This window comes from Contarinia nasturtii, unplaced genomic scaffold, assembly GCF_009176525.2.
Source record: "Contarinia nasturtii isolate CC-2019 unplaced genomic scaffold, AAFC_CNas_1.1 Cnas_scaffold_928, whole genome shotgun sequence".
NCBI lineage: Eukaryota > Metazoa > Arthropoda > Insecta > Diptera > Cecidomyiidae > Contarinia > Contarinia nasturtii.
In genome coordinates, this window is record NW_022198275.1 from 3092103 (window position 1) to 3108710 (window position 16608).

General features: G+C 33.0%; 6 protein-coding genes across 8 annotated transcripts; all 6 read right to left on the reverse strand.

Moving 5' to 3' along the window:
• Positions 1–1042: 1042 nt before the first annotated feature.
• LOC116343068 (odorant receptor 33c-like) lies at positions 1043–2530 on the reverse strand. The gene is made up of 6 exons (XM_031770955.1): positions 2238–2530; positions 1989–2181; positions 1675–1920; positions 1508–1607; positions 1184–1447; positions 1043–1108 (listed from the first exon to the last, which is right to left on the reverse strand). The coding sequence occupies exons 1-6, from the start codon at positions 2347–2349 to the stop codon at positions 1061–1063; spliced, it is 963 nt and encodes a 320-aa protein (XP_031626815.1). The 5' UTR covers positions 2350–2530; the 3' UTR covers positions 1043–1060.
• A 683-nt stretch (positions 2531–3213) lies between these two features.
• On the reverse strand, positions 3214–3992 carry LOC116343108 (putative helicase mov-10-B.2). Its single transcript, XM_031771004.1, has 4 exons — positions 3809–3992; positions 3640–3745; positions 3304–3571; positions 3214–3240 (listed from the first exon to the last, which is right to left on the reverse strand). Exons 1-3 carry the CDS (start codon positions 3819–3821, stop codon positions 3340–3342), a joined length of 351 nt encoding a protein of 116 aa, XP_031626864.1. The 5' UTR covers positions 3822–3992; the 3' UTR covers positions 3214–3240; positions 3304–3339.
• Positions 3993–4846: 854 nt separating this feature from the next.
• LOC116343111 (putative helicase mov-10-B.2) lies at positions 4847–5399 on the reverse strand. Its single transcript, XM_031771008.1, has 2 exons — positions 5120–5399; positions 4847–5061 (listed from the first exon to the last, which is right to left on the reverse strand). The coding sequence occupies exons 1-2, from the start codon at positions 5382–5384 to the stop codon at positions 4874–4876; spliced, it is 453 nt and encodes a 150-aa protein (XP_031626868.1). The 5' UTR covers positions 5385–5399; the 3' UTR covers positions 4847–4873.
• Positions 5400–5455: 56 nt separating this feature from the next.
• Positions 5456–6639, reverse strand: LOC116343101 (putative helicase mov-10-B.1). The gene is made up of 5 exons (XM_031770998.1): positions 6443–6639; positions 6169–6316; positions 5757–6103; positions 5577–5691; positions 5456–5527 (listed from the first exon to the last, which is right to left on the reverse strand). The coding sequence occupies exons 1-5, from the start codon at positions 6559–6561 to the stop codon at positions 5456–5458; spliced, it is 801 nt and encodes a 266-aa protein (XP_031626858.1). The 5' UTR covers positions 6562–6639.
• A 735-nt stretch (positions 6640–7374) lies between these two features.
• On the reverse strand, positions 7375–10456 carry LOC116342986 (putative helicase mov-10-B.2). 3 transcript variants are annotated; one of them, XM_031770837.1, is made up of 9 exons: positions 10327–10456; positions 10016–10265; positions 9031–9395; positions 8859–8962; positions 8384–8791; positions 8034–8321; positions 7868–7973; positions 7726–7807; positions 7375–7607 (listed from the first exon to the last, which is right to left on the reverse strand). In XM_031770837.1, exons 1-9 carry the CDS (start codon positions 10434–10436, stop codon positions 7401–7403), a joined length of 1920 nt encoding a protein of 639 aa, XP_031626697.1. In that variant the 5' UTR covers positions 10437–10456; the 3' UTR covers positions 7375–7400. The 3 variants fall into 3 exon arrangements, with proteins under 3 accessions (XP_031626697.1, XP_031626698.1, XP_031626699.1); XM_031770838.1 differs by having other exon boundaries at positions 10321–10427; XM_031770839.1 differs by lacking the exon at positions 7726–7807 and having other exon boundaries at positions 7519–7607.
• Positions 10457–12318: 1862 nt separating this feature from the next.
• LOC116342948 (kelch-like protein 5) lies at positions 12319–16371 on the reverse strand. The gene is made up of 9 exons (XM_031770776.1): positions 15689–16371; positions 14567–15128; positions 14148–14483; positions 13927–14075; positions 13732–13860; positions 13457–13658; positions 13312–13378; positions 13094–13248; positions 12319–12638 (listed from the first exon to the last, which is right to left on the reverse strand). The coding sequence occupies exons 1-9, from the start codon at positions 15940–15942 to the stop codon at positions 12567–12569; spliced, it is 1926 nt and encodes a 641-aa protein (XP_031626636.1). The 5' UTR covers positions 15943–16371; the 3' UTR covers positions 12319–12566.
• Positions 16372–16608: the final 237 nt, after the last annotated feature.

The window sequence follows — 16608 nt, forward strand, 5'->3', positions numbered from 1 at the left end:
CATTTCCAATGATCAAAACGTTGTGTTTGCTTTAAATATATTTAAATAAATATTTGTATTCAGAACGAGAAAGTTAAACATTGTAAGCAATCCAGTTAAATGCACAGAATGATGTATAAATTCGAAATCTTGAGTAAATGATTTGAGTTGATTTTTGATACTTATAAGAAAGTGATGTGGCACCAATATCCATAATTCTGTAAGAATGTTATTAATTGAGTTTCAATATCTGTGCATAACCTGTAACAGACACTTTTGCGAAATCAGAAGTCATTATTGTTCAGATCGACGGCGTAATTGTCCATTTTGTCGTCAAATCAACGATCCAATAGACTTTACGGTAATAAAATAAGCTATAAATTAAAAAAAACTGTTGTGAAAGAAAAAAAGAAAATGTTCGAAGAGTTAATTTGATAAATAAACTAAAACATTTTTTTTAAATGCTGTTTGTTACTATAATTTGATTATTACACGCTCAACACTATCAAGAACGAGTAAAACGATGAATGAGCAAGAGAATAAAATAATACAAATAGACTTATACAATTTTTTATCTTATCAAAATAATTTCAATCTTACAACTTTTGTCTTTTTCCTTTAAATCACACAACTATAGTAAAAAGCTTGTTTCATAACAGTAACTTAATGTTTTCAATTTTATTTCAGATTAAATACCTTTAGTCATCTAGTCAAAACAGCGTTGGCCATCAAACTGTCGCGATCACGACTAAAGAGTGTGGCGTTATTACTGTCTTAACATGGACTTATCATACTACAAAGAGCGGCAGCCAAATTTTTTCTCACTTCATTATTCGACAAAATATTCCCATTTCTCTTTTAATCGATTTACCGTAATCTGTACATTTGAAATGTGCATCTTGAAAAACTAAATCAAATCAAAATTAATAAATCTTATATTCCATCTAAAATACATAAGGGCTTCTTTTAATCAAATCATGTGAAATTTAATCAATTTCAAGCGCCAATGAGTAAGTGTGTATAAGGCGATTAAAATATATAATTAGCAAAAATGAATTAAATTCAAATAACTCTCAAAACATTAAAAGCTTTTCAACATTAAATAATATGATCCAGATGCCTTAATAATCTAAAATTGCAAATAAAATTATTTTTCATCTTATTTTACCAATTGATTTTATTTGATGGCATTAACAGATTTTACCTTCATGAAAACGTCCAGTCCGCATTTAAAAATGTGGTATCCATCAAAGTTTCTTGAAATTTGACCATAGATTATGATCCATCGCGTGTATGGATGATACGCCAACGAATTCGTATACCATCGGGAGTTGTAAGCATCATGACTGATTTTATATAATCGTATAGATAGTACCGAAGCAAACCAACAGTATGGCAAAATGCACATTATGCTCAGCGCCACAACACAACTGATTACAAAAAAATTACCATCAAATGTTCCCCAAGCCTAATAAAAATGCATATCAATCAAATGATTTTAGTGGAAAAAATTTGCTGATTTTCTCACCAAATCCAATTGAAAGAGTGTTGTAGAAATAAATGCTGACCCGCATGACAACTGATAGAAAATAACACCGCTAAAGATTTTGGTCAGCAATTTGAATTGCCTATTCAAAAAAAATTATGCGCAATTTGTTATCACAAACATTTAACATCGCATGTTGTCAAACTCACTCAATTACATTAATATGAAATGTCACGATATCAATCAATTTTGTTTTGATTCGAATGCTTGCGGTCTCCTTATCAGTTTCATTGAATTTTTCACTCAAATCATTGCAACAGGCTTCCAAATAATGGCAAGTGCCAACGAAAAACGAGAAGCAAGGTATTAAGCCAGCATAATAACAATGCAGCAAGACAAATTGAATGATGAAGTAACCAATGAAACCAGACACACTGCCACGATCGAAAGGAATGCTAAAAGTATTTTTGTGTTGCGCTCAAAAAAAATTCAAAATATGAACTTAAAATAATGTGAAACTCACGTCATTTTGTAAAATGTATACCAATTTTCAGGATGTAAATCGCCGAAAATTAAATCGGATACGATTATGTCGATGACAGATATTAGGATTACACCATAAAATGCACCAAAAAATATTAACAGTGGCCATTTGGTGATTCCATGGGATTTTCGTTCGGCTTCTTCATAAAAATCATATTGCACCTTTCTTTTACCTATTCAATTAAGATGGTGAATTTCTATTTGAACATACACATTTATTTGAACTTACAATGATTGTCAACGATTTCCTGAAGATTTTTCAAAAATTCAAAGGTTCGTGCCTTTTGATGTGCAAAACAAATGTAACATGTCCAAACAGTGGCGAATGTAACGAATTGCATAATTGCATAAAGTGCATTTGCACGATCATCGAAATGAGAATAAATGTATTCCAAAGTTATTATCAGAAAGCCGCTCAATAATCCAAAAATCACACAATTTGTTAGTCGTCCCTGATGTGGATTATCAGAGTCTATACACAATCCACAAATTACCAATATACTTCTAATAAGCTTTAATGCTTTCATGACTATATTCACTGCGGATGGGGCGTCGATGCAGCATGTATGTGCAGCGTTCGTCGTTTTTAAACAACTCGTGCATAGCAAGTTGTGTGGATTGGTAATTGTGATTAGAAGCAATTTTTATTCAAATTCAAATTATGCCATTATATCATTAGACATGATGAGGGATCATTTTCTTCAATTATACGAGCTACACCTAATAACAAGTGGACACTCTGAAAAAATACATAAGGCAAAGCTCAAAGCAATCCAAAAATAGGGTAAAATGGCATATGTATTTTTTCAGATTATGAATAATTGATTTGGCTATTATACTCGTGTTTTAAAACCAACTGTCGCTTGAAAGTGATTCAATCAAAATGGATTTATTTTTCTTCTGATAAATCAATCCGTTTTTATTGGGTACAATCAAAAAGTATTTGTACGATGAATATTTTTCATTATTTTTCAAAATTAACGCTAGTTTTTAACATAATTACGAAAAAGTTATTATTTTCAAACATACCGTTCAATGGAAACAACATCAATTTAAAAAAAAGAACGGCATCAATTTTATGGCAAACGAAATGGTTTTTCTCCTTAAACAAATGCGTCATTTCTTATGCAATATTCAATGAAAGTTTTCCAATTTGAATCCAAGACAAGCGTATGTGGATCACCAATGGAAATAATCAAACATTTCGCTCTCGTAATCATCACATTGAAACGCTGAAATGAAATAATTTTCAATATTTATTTTTTTTTTGTTAAATTACAATGTATGATTCTTACTCGTGGATCTTTTACAAATCCCAATTTCCCATCGGTTCACACAGTTGATATAATAATCACAGGCTTTTCTTGACCTTGAAAAATTTCTGCTGAACCAATGGTGATGTGACGCAAATTGTTATGATGACAGGCACGCATAATTTCTTTGCATTGCAATTTGTACGGAGATACAACACCGATATCTGTTTGCATCACAGTTCTGCCATTTTTGATGACGTTGTTCAAAAGGTTCTTTATAAAATCAATTACAACATTCATTTTGTACATACTGAAATATCAAATGCGACATGAATTAGTGCCCGCTTCCATACATTGAATTTGTCGAGAAAAATTCACCTAAAGTCTTGGTCCAATTTCGTACAAACGCCTTGAACGGACCGAAAAATGATTGGAAATTCACGCGATGGTAGTAAATCCGAACCAATGTACCAATCGGCTATATCTATATAAAAAAAAACGAATTTGAATTGAAGTCTGCATTTCATGAGAATGAATTCTAACAAACCTTTCGGCGCCATTGCTTCCAATTTATTTTCGTAGAACAATACATTTGGGATATGTAATATGGCAGAGTGTGAACGATAGTTTTTCACCAATTGAGTTACGTATTACTTTTCCGCACACACCTAGTGTGTAAGGTAAAGTATTGGAATCGGTCGAAAAATTAACACCCATAAAAAATGTGTTTTCTGGGTGTTTTTGGGGCCAGGGAACACGAATCTAGCGTTTTTTCGATGTCCGAATGTATGTGCGTACCCTGTACCCTGTACCCTGTACCCTGTACCCTGTACGCTGTACCCTGTACGCAAAAATTTGTTAACACGATAACTTTCAAACAAGAAAAGTAATTCAAAATCTGACTTCACAGGATGATTGGGGGTGCCGAGGAATAGAAACCATTAGATTTTGAGCGACTTCGGTTGACAGGGTAAAGTGTCATGTCTGGTGTGATGCCCATGTCCATCCATGGGAAAAATTCAATTTTTCTTCCAAAAGTGATATTTAATGTATTCTTAAACACTCAAAAATGTGTATTGGGGGGTTTTTGGGTACGGGAAAACCGAATATGACGTTAGTTTTGCGATACAATTCATTTTCGACACACTTTTCATACAAAAAATTCAAAAAATTTGGATTTTTGTATGGAAGCCATGCCTGTATGATATCGTAATGAGCTGAAACTTTGCACAGGTTATTTTTATCACACATAAATACCATTCCGAGAGTTTGAAGACATTTCAACGAATATTTGGGGCACCTCCCAAACAAAATTTTGGATTTTTCGCTTAATATGCATTGAAATTTCTTCAAACTTCAGAATGTTAACTTTTTGTGAAAAAAAAAAAACCTCTGCAAATTTTCACATAATTACGATATCATATAGGCATGGCTCCGATACAAAAATTCCCATCTTTAGTAGTTTTTGTAAGAAAAGTGCTTCGAAAATTATTTTTATCTAAAACTAATGTCAGATTTAGTTTTCTCGTGAATTATTTGAGTAAAAGATTTGTAATAAATGCATGTCGTGGATCACAGTGCGGAAAAGTTCATCTTACGGATGTAAGACATTTTATTTTTGATTATATTCGCCGGAGATAGGATCTCGTTTGTATAATCGACGTTGGAATAAGTGTTCCATAAAAGATGTTTTAAAACCCAAATTGATGGCATTATTCGATATGACTACAGCGTCAAGCTGCTTCGGGTCCCCAGCGAGGACAATACTCGATTCGATTCGATTGTACGATGTGCATAGTCCTAATTTTGCAAATAAAAAGGAAATTAATTGCTGATCAAATTACATTGTTAATCTTACCTTCGATCGGTATCAAAGTTACACTTTCAGTGATGCTCGTGCACTCATCAATGATTACATGCGAAAAGTGTGCAGCATCAAAATGGGAATCTTCACATGCTCGACTGAAGTGGCCAGCAGTTGCAAGGGTACATACGATTGCTCGGAATTGATATAGAAAGGTTAAAGATGGAAAATGATATTCGCCATTGAACAAATTGCAAATCGGTTTGATTTGATCGCAAATTTGTCTCGATTTATAGGACTTTGCGTACATTCGAAACATTTCACCAGTATGCAATACATTTAGAAGACGCAGCACAATCTCATCACAAGCAGAATTGGAATTTGCACAGACTAAAACATTTCGACTAGAAGATCGTATAATTTCTTCAACAGCACTGACAAGCGTGCTCGTTTTTCCAGTGCCTTTAAGGAAAATAAGAAATATTAGAAACTTATTCAAGGTAATATTTGCAAACAGAAACTTGCCGGGAGGACCAAATAAAAGGTACGGCAAAGGAGCATTTGGTGCTTTTACAATATTAGCCACCGCAATTTTCTGTTCTTCATTCATTTTTAATGCCGTTTGACTGCTGAAAAATCAACAAATTAATTCGCTTCAAATATTCGATTCGAGTCCCAAATTAGAAATTACCAAAAGTTGTATGAATCATTTAGTGCCGGTCTCTCGCTATCATCATCATATTTTGGATTTGAAATCAAACAATCGAACAATTTTTGTTCTCTCATCATTTTTAGTGCATAATGCTGTAGCTGAAATGGTTGCCGGTTGACGATAAAGTAAATATCATACGATTCATGTTTGTAATTGTTCACTGCATATTTGCGGCAATCATCGGTAATTTCAATAAAAATCTTATCATCGTTCTTTCCTTGTATTGATCCAGTTATTATACGTCCACCCTTTGAATTGGCAGGCTTTAAAATGAATTGCTCCAATATTCCGTCATCAATTGCTTCAGAAATACCGGCACAATGTTCCTATAATTTCAAATCATCAGTCGAAAATGCAAGTTCATTTTCAATAGAATTCAATCGAAGCATACATCACATTTTATGTAAAATTGTGCATTGTTTGGGAAGAATCTCAATTGAATGTTTATTTGATTGAATTGGCTTAAAACGATTTCGTGTGCCGCTTCTTCGAAATAAATCATCGTTTTATATGCATCATAGTAGTTACTTTCATTCGTTCTGTAGTTTGAGATATATTCAAAATTTCAAGTGGAACTTTATATGAGGGGAGATTTATTTGTTTTAACTTTCTGAAAGACAAACATTATTGTTATTCATGTTGAAAGATCTTTTTTTATGTCTTACTCTGCTTTAGCCAATTCGTTGTGAATGGTTTGATTATTATTGTTGGGGTTACTGGCGTCATTATTCAACGACAGCAAAGCATCAACTAATGAACCAGTTTTAAAACAATTACGAGACATTTTAACAATGATGCATTCAAACAAATCTTTTTAAATGTTTCATTTAATCGAGGCAAAATGGACAAGAATTTAACATTACTTATGAGAACGATTTAGTTACTTAATATTTCACAACAGTTGACACTTCGAACGGTCAATGACAGTTGGCTACACACTACACAGACTTATACAAATCGCACATATTACAGCGTATTAACACACATTTATGAAGAACATTGTTATTAGACAGGCAGAAACAATATAGCAGCATCGGCTGATATAAATACGTTGTTGTTCGGTCTGCGGTCCGTAGATGTATATGCTATATGGTATACTTGCAGCACGCGATTATATGTGAATGCTTATATATTGCTTTGAACATTTTGCAAGTAGAAATTCAAAGAGATATTAGTATAGATAATTGGTCAGTTAAAAAAACGATTTTGATGTCCTTCTGTTTGAAATAAACTGATTTATCTAACGAGAAATTTGAAAGATTCTAATGATTAGAATTAAGGCTAAAATGATTTGATTACAAATCTTTAAATGTTGAATACTAAAAATATTTTCATGAGTTTTACATAAAATATGTCAATTTCTTTACGACAAATTCAAATTAAATTAAAGATGAAGTTCAAGCGTATTTATTCGAGGATTATTTTCAGTTTTCCATTGAACAATTTCAATGCTCATAATAAATCTCTTCCTTCAAAAAGTATACGTATCGTAAATTACAAATAAAAAATATTTAAGATGTAAGGAAAAAACGAACAAATGATTCTTATTAGTAGAGATATATATTGTTATATTTAGTTTCTTTGAACTGTTTTTCGGCATTCATTTAGAGTAATCCAATGGTTTCAGTTAATTTGTAAATTCGATAAACGGCTCATAAGACTGGAACTTGAATTTTGATCCAAACGAAACGGTTTGTCACCTTGAATAAGTGCATCATTTTCGATGCAGTATTCAATTAGTCTTCGCCAATTTTTATCCGAACTCAAGGTGTGTGGATCACCAATGATGATGAGTAAACATTTTGCTCTCGTGATGACTACATTTAGTCGCTGAAATCAATCAAAATTGAATTATTAATTCGTTAAAATTCTCACGTCGACAAACTCTCGATAAGATCTTTGTTTGTAATTTATAAGGAGTCACAACACCAATATCGGATTGGGATACCTTTTTGCCGTTATGCCCTTTCTTCCTTAAGAGCTTCTTAATATAACCCATTACACCATCAACTTCTTTCATATTAAATATGCTATTTGACATATAATATGAGTTAATTTAATGTGATTTTTTTAGTATGTGTAAATACTACCTGAAGTCTTCCTTTGATCTTTTGCAAAATCCTTGCACCGATTTGAAAATCACTGGAAAGTTTTTCGATGGCAGTAAATCGGAGCCAATAAACCAATCGGTTATATCTGAAAACGTTCAATATTTAAAATAATATTCAATTTATTTTTCACATTTAATCTAAGGACCTGATGATGCTCTCGCTTGCAATTTGCTTTCATAAAACAATTCGTTGGGAACATGTAAAATTGATGAATGAGAGCGATAATTTTTCACCAATTGTGTAATGTATTTTTGATTATATTCGCCAGTTGTTGAGTTGCGCTTATAAAGACGACATTCAAACAATTGTTCCATAAAAGATGTTTTAAATCCAAGTTGAGCAGCCAAATTCGACTTGGTGACCGCATCTAATTGTTTTGGATCTCCAGCGAGAACAATTGATGAATGGATTTGTCCACGGGAAGTACACAAACCTAAATAAATACGGTAATTTAATTGCAATAAACTCCATGCCATGGGTATAATTTCAATTTACCTGCAACCGGAATCCAGGTTACTGTTTCATGCGTACTTGCCGCCTCATCAATAATAACGTGCGAAAAATGGTGGCAATTAAATGTTGACTCATCTCGAGCTCTGACCATGCATCCCGACGTAGTTAGCGTACAGATTATTACACGAAATTGATACAAAAATTTCAACGATGGAAATAGAAATTTTCTTTTGAAATAATTACAAATTGGTTTGATGTTGTCACTTATCTTTCGGACATCGTGTGATTTTGCGTACATGCGAAACATTTCGCCAGAATGTAAAACTTTGAGAAGACGTTCAGTGATTTCGTCGCAGGCCGCATTTGAATTTGTACAAACCAAAACACATTTTTCCGACGAACGCACTATCTCTTCAACAGCCGCGACTATTGTGCGCGTTTTTCCAGTTCCTTAAAAAGGATCACATAGAAAAAGTAGATTAGATACACATATCAAAATATGCAGAGTAACATTTACCAGCTGGCCCGAACAAAAGGTAGGGCATTGGAGCATTTTGTGCTTTCACGATATTTATGGCGGCAATCTTCTGCTCATCGTTTAAATTCGAGGCTAAAAGGCCGCTAAAGTAATTTCGAATTTTTAGTCCATTTGATATTTTATTTGACAAAAATGTGACATTTAATTTTACCTGAATTTATATGTCTCTAGGTAATGGTGACTTGTGACTCTTTGTTTCACATCATATGTCGGATTTTTGATCAAGAGACTAAATAGCTGATGATCTTCAATCCACTCCAATGCATTGTGCTGGAGTTGAAATATTGTGCGATTCATGTGAAAAGAAATATCAAAAAATGTCCACTTACAGTGGCGCCGAAGATAATCAAAACCATCTTCATCAATTTTTACGAATATATATTTTTTGTTGCAGCCTTTAATCGAACCAGGAATCGAAATATTTTTATTAAAGATTCTCGAAGTTTTAATAGGCTTTAGCGTGAAATGATCTAATATATTTTCGTCGACGGCTTCAACCATTTTCGTTATTCTCTTCTGAAATAGAAATCATTTAGAGAAGAAAAAGTTTTTAATTCAGAAAATTGGTTCAAAAGTGAATTGAAGACTATTTTAAGTAGTTTGAAATTTTGTTATTTAAAAATGAACTGATTGAAAAATAGCTTTTGTTAGAAATTAGATAGAATTTACATATTCCAGGAAAAGGAAAAAAAAATACTAGTGCAAAATCTTTCAAAATCACGTTCATCACGTTTTAATCAATAACATAGAATATTAAATAGAACCACGCTATTGATTTGTTGTGATACTATCGATAGTAAGATCGCAATGAGTGCAAAAATCTCAAGTTAGGTATTTTCCTAAGCATGAAGCATTAGCAATTTAAAAAAAGCATTTTATAGATGTGGAAATGTATTCAAACAATTCATGTTGTTGATACTTGTAAATATGCTGACAAATCAAAGGATTCTTTGTCTTATAAGATTTATGTATCATAAAAAATAAGATTCATGAAGTCATTTAATTAATCATTACATCGTTGATTTTTGACTAGTAGCAATTTTTGCAAGTTTTGCACCTTGCTTGAAAGGATGCTCGAGTATTTGGTAAATATTAATAATATACACATTTTTCACTAATTTAAACAAAAAACTTACTTCTATTTTTATACGAAAAATTTTTTTGAATCCGATTTGTTCAAGTTTTATAGATTTCTGGTTGAACTGAGCCATGAATTTGGATTGTGTGGCTTCTTCTAGATATATCATTGTAGCGTACGCCTTCTTATAATTAACATGACTCAATCTTATTTCTGATGTAACCACTGCTGGAAGTTCTTTCTTCAGTACAATTCTAAAAATATTGTCCGGAATTTCATATGGTAGAAGAGTGCTCATTCTCAATTTTCTGAAATTTAAAATTTATCTGTGATTCTTGTTCGAACACTAATTATAAACTTTACTATTACTCGGCTTGAGAAAGGTCAACTACACTTTCTTCTTCTGAATCTTCGGAATCAGTTTCATCACTGGAAGATAAAACCCGCGAAGCATATTTTGATTTCATGCTAAAAGCCATTTTTTTTGCGAAATTAAGATCACCGGGTCACTTTTTTATAATTTAAATATTTTAAATATTTTTTTACATCCACTGAATTCACTTCAATAAATTGAAGGATTTCAGCTCACTTGATATTTACACAAAGTACAGATTCGATCTGAATACTGCAACTGTTGTCGATCAACTGAGAACAAATATTGTTTAGCATACTAAGATTGCCTTTAGAAATTGGCATTATATCATAATATTTTATGTTGGAATTCATACAACTGTAAACAAAATTATTTTAAACTAAGAGATCACGTTGTTGTAGTGTATACGAGTGAATAAAAGTTATTGTTGCGTTCTACATATTACAGCATGGTCGGTCATTTCATTTATATGAAACATTGTACTATAAACAGACAATATATTTGGATTTTGTCATCTGGATATTTCAGCTCATCTGGATACGAAATGAAAACAATAGAAGTGATTGTTATAGTTATGGTAGAAATTTTATACCTATACAATACAACAATCACTTCTATTGTTTTCACTCTATATCATCGCCTAACGTAATCCAGATGAGCTGAAATATCCAGATGACAAAATCCAAATATATTGTCTGACTATAAAAGAACGAAAGTTAAATAAATAAATGTATATAGTGCTATTGAATTGTGAAAACAAGAATTCAAAGAGAAATTGTTTATATTCCTTGTTTGGGAAATGATTGAGCTCAAGAAATAAAATAATTGAAAATATGGCATTTTTTAAAGTTCAATCCCGTCAATGAGAAACTGATTCATGGATTTTCAGTAACTCTTTCACAGGATTTCAATAAAACTGTGATCGGCTAATCTTATATTGAATTCAATTTTTTTATTAACTATGCTTGAAAAATCAAGAGATTTTATGACTCATAACAATGACGTAACAAAACGTGGCAGTACAAGTAAAACTGTTGAATAAACATTTTTTTGTTTTGACTACAAAAATAAATACTTGACTTGCATTTTGGCGGCACTTTCAGACTCTGTTTGGACAAATAAACCGGCTATTTTAGATGAATAAATAAAAAAAAGTATTATTTCAAAAATAAACATTTACAAAAGCTGTATGAAAATGAAACGGTAATACCAAGGGTCTGGATATTTTTGAACTGCTAAAATTCCTTTTTATATTCTTTATCTTCTTCTTTTTCCGCTCATTCTATTGAGATGATTTATTTAATATATTAAGAGTTATCATCATTTAATTAATCTACAGGACGAACTTTATCAATCGATTGGAACTTCTAATTTAAATGTGATATAGGCAAGAGCTACATGCACAATGATACATTTTGATACATACGTCTGCCTTTATAGCAGTGAAAATGATGATCTAATTTCTTTTATTGGAAAGCTTTTCTTCGTGAATAGTTTACAAAAAAATACTGTACGATGCATCAAATTTAATATGGCCAGTAAATTATATTAAAACTGTATTCAAGGAATTGATGTTCATAAACAATTGACACTTTCAAGTGGATAGGATTAAGCCAACACTTCAAACCGATTACATGATGTTTATTTAATAGATTATAATTTATATGGCACTGCTGATTTTGCATATATATCGTTTTTTTATGTAATCATACATTGTATCTCGCAGCTTATTTCTACCGAAAGTAATATTGAGCATCGTCGCTGCGCGAATTTTTTTAAATAATCGTCCAAATTATTGAATTCCTTGTGTAGTGCACAAGCTATATATTTTCGAACGAGTTGTTGACGAATGCTACTCCTGTGCTTTTACTATTTGCAAAGCAAAAAGTATTGGTTAGCATCGTTCAATCGCCACATCTCTATATATTTCATTACGGACCCCGGCATTGAATTTCACCGTTTTATGAAATAAATAAAATATATACAAGAATGTTTTTCGATTTAAATCTTTATTAAATTTCGTTCAATAAACACACTTACAAAAATTTGATTGTATAGAAAAATACTGTATAACTAACTACATTGTGATGTCTGTTTCAATTTAACGATTTCATCGAAATGTTTGAGCAACTTGGAAAACAAATTTTAATGCTAAACTCGATTATGTCGAAATCACAGCGCGATTTGTCTTCGAGCAAGTACTCGTTACCGTCTTATTGTGCATTTCAAACGAATTTCAAATACAATAATTGATGTAGTCACTATTTCTATAGCTGAAGTTGACACGTACTGGCCGCCAAACTTTTCTCTAAAATTAATTAAACCATATCGTTTACTATAAAAACTATTGGAACAACCAACAAAAAAAATTGGAATTTCGTTTTCTTTTTTCTTGTATCAAATCACACACGCACATTCATTTGTTAATAGTACATGCTCATAAAATGGAATTTATTTTCCCTGCACTTAATCGCAAATGAATCTAATGCGAAATCTCATTATTAGGCGGAATATTCGCTTGTCTTGTCAGTTTCTCTAAATTATAAACTTATATTTATCAAATATTTGTCAATGAGTTTCATGTTATGTTTACGGCAGTCAAGAGATTTTCTTTGTTTCAAAAGAAAAAATGATGCATTTGTCAATTTGGAAAATGATAATAATAATGGAATTATTTGTTAAGTTATCAAATCTAATGCGATTTTCGAGTGTTGATGATCTTCAACATGCATTAATGAATGATAGATTTGTTTTGTTTCAAACCGTTGATACGGTGGTCGTAGTTAGTAGATTTGGCACAGCTATAACAGCAGCTGCTGCACGAGACAAATTTAATGGAGCCGCTTCTGACCATTCATTCTTTTCGGCATCATATTTTTCAACCGTTTTCAGGTATTGTTGGCCATCGTATCCCCCAACTAAAACAAGATTTTTAAGTATATTTTTATGGCACATTAATGTTCAGAGAAAATAATACTCACCTGCAAAGAGAGTGTCACCCAAGAGAGCAACGCCAATCGAATCTCGTCCAATGCTCAATGATGCAATCTATGAAGAGGGAGACAAAATCAATTTTAAATGATTTTATTTAAGTATGGTGCTCAATAGGTTCAATATAGGACTTACCATAGTCCATGAATCAGTTTGTGGGTCATATCGTTCGACTGTTTCAGTTCGGCACACCGATGGATTGCTAGCAGGGGAATCGAGGCCACCTAATGCGTACAAGAAACCATTCAATACGCCAACCGCAACGCCACTTCGTCGACGATTCATTGGAGCTTTTAGTGTCCATTTGTTTGTATGAGGATCATAACTTTCGACCGAACTGGTGTGAAACAAAAAAAAATGTTTTTAATTATGACACTGTCATTGTTTTCCTTGTAACACAAAAATCATACCGGTGGCATGATGAGCCATCCCTTCCACCCAACGCATACAAGCGACTATTTAGAACAGCAACTCCGGCTGTTGAACGCATAAATGACATCGCGGCAACGTTCGACCAAGTTCGAGCATTCGGATCCCATCTGAATTAAAATTCCAAGGAAATTAAAAAATGTGCTTAAATCCAAAAGTGTTTTGCAAAATTGTACCTTTCAACTGTATTTAAGTAGGACCATCCATCGTGACCACCAACGCAGTACAATGGACCTTCGAGGACGACCACCCCTAATCCATGGCGATGTGTCATCATTGATCCCAATTGACCCCACGTCATTGTATTCAAATCCAAACAATCAACCTGCAAAACGTTTTGTATTTTATACATTGTTCTATAAATAAATTTGAATAAATATCCGGTTTATAAGCTTACTGAATTCAAAGTTTTCAGCCCATCTCTGCCTCCACAAATGATCAATTTGTCATCCATTAATGCAACCCCAAATTGTAGTCGTCGTCCTGTCGTCAAGTGTTTTAACATTGTCCATCTGTTCAATCGGGGACAAAACGATTCAATACTGATGGAACCGCGATGTGCATCTACACCGCCGATTGCCAATAAGCGACCCATCGTCGATTTTCTCGGTCTTGTTCGATCGGATGAAATTTGAGCACGTCGTTCAGGCATCAAATGCCATTTAAGTGCTTCCATCACAAGCTGTTGACACTCACTTGAAGCGCACAACGATTCCACATAGTCAGCAATAAACTGAAGTTCAAAACAAAATTGGCACATTTTCAAGAATGTATCGTATGTTTGGTTTTCAAATTGAGAATGGACTGTAAACTTACCGCAGGTGAAAGCAATGGAAGTCGAATCAATCCCAAAAGTTCTGGAATATATTTTTCACGAGCTTCAAAATCGTATTGTATCCAAGCGATCAGAGCATGGAACACATCTTGTTCGGTGGACACATTGAGATCATCACTTTTTAACAACGTTGCCAATTGTTCAACGTTCAATTGATAAAATTCTTGATTCTTACAAACTTGCATAAAATGTGTGGATGTGTACGATGTTGAAAGTTTAAATAATTCATGGCATGATTGTTGTTCGGCAAATAAAGCGAATCCCAAACAATTTGATGGATGCAATTGTTTTGATAAGAAATTCGAACAGGCATTGACAACTGAAGATAGTTGCAATAAACATGCGGTAGCCAATAAATTTTCAACATTATCTTCGCGTAATTCAATTGTACCCGTGTAGCAATATCTTACAATCACTTGCAATGGTTCACTGTGCACATCGCCCAATGTAATTTCCTCTTCTTTAGATTCCCGTAGCGAGCCCATGAACATTGCCGCAAAATATGCACTTGACGCCGAAAGTACGATTCGATGAGCTGGAACTCTGTGTGTTAAATAAAAGTAAAAGAAAACATTGAATATACAAAGAAAAAAAAGACAAATCAAGCCTGGCTGGGCATGGGTAAATTCCATTTTTGTTTTCACGATGCAAAACAGGAACAACAACAAAAAAATATATTTTATTTCAAAAAGATCTATTCATGATTGCAAAACAATGCAAAAAATATATAGACACAGCAGGAAATTTTGCGCCGCATATTTAATCTGTTTGTAGAAATCAAAGCCATTCTTGTCGAGAAAAGAAACAAAAAAAAAAAAAGCAAACCAGAACACAAAGAACGAAGACAACGCGTGCAATAATAATGGAAATACAAACACATATGTGATATGATTGCAATGCGAGTATTGAAAATGGAAATTCGCTAAAAATAGACGAGTAAAATGTTAATTTGCTTTCTGATGCGTCACATACATCTAAAGTAAAGGCAATGTGCGGTTTTTATTCACGCGCATTTTGAAAAGATGAATGGAACCGTTGTTCGTCATGTATGCGATGCAACTAGATAAAAAAAAAGCAGAAAGACGACTTAATGTGGCTTATACCTTTTTTTGTCGATGCCCGATATCAATATAACATCACAGAGCTGTTCATTGTCCAAATAGGTTTGCATGTTGTGTAAAACGGTCGCTGCATGATTGTCACAATGAAAGTATTCATCCTGTTGGCTAATTGTGCCAGCCGATGCTAAACTGGCCAAACTGAAATCCCGTGAGATCGTTTCTTCGGTCAACAGCGTTGACCGTGAACTCGATGGAACCATATTTGATTCATGACTGGGACTACTTTTGTTGGACATTTTCTCTTTTTTTTTCACTATTTTTTCAAACTTTTTCTTTTCTCGATACTAAAATTAGTAGCAGTAAAATTGAATTGGACAAATTTTTTTTTTCGTACACTTTCAACTGACGACAATTCTGAAGAAAATAAACAATTTGTTCTCTATTGTGCCACAATGCACAACCAAACTCTTTTAATAAACTAACGCGATTTATGCATCGATCGCGACTGAATTGCGTTTCACAGCACCAACCATCGCTTCGTCTGTTTTCTTTTTGTTGCTTAACGTCGATGTCTGTAATTCTTTGTGCTTCAAAATGTACTTTACGGCTTTACGTTGCACATTATGTTTTTTGCTTACTCCACATACACACAATGTGTTGGAATTCCTTTCTTTCGCAAGCAACAAATCAATGATGCGAACACAATTAGCGAACAAAATTATACATAAAAAATTCACAATATCAATGCACAAATACACACAATAATTTGAATTTCGAATAAAAAAAAAACCAACAACAACTCAAAATACGGCAGTCGCTTAATCAATTTGCTGGGCTTTTGTTTCTTTGTTGTAGTCGTTGTCCCGACTGCCTAAAATTCTTTGTGTGACTGCTCTTGACAATGCAAATGTACACGAAAATTACGCTCAGCTGTTCCCACACTTCACTTTTCTAATTAGTCA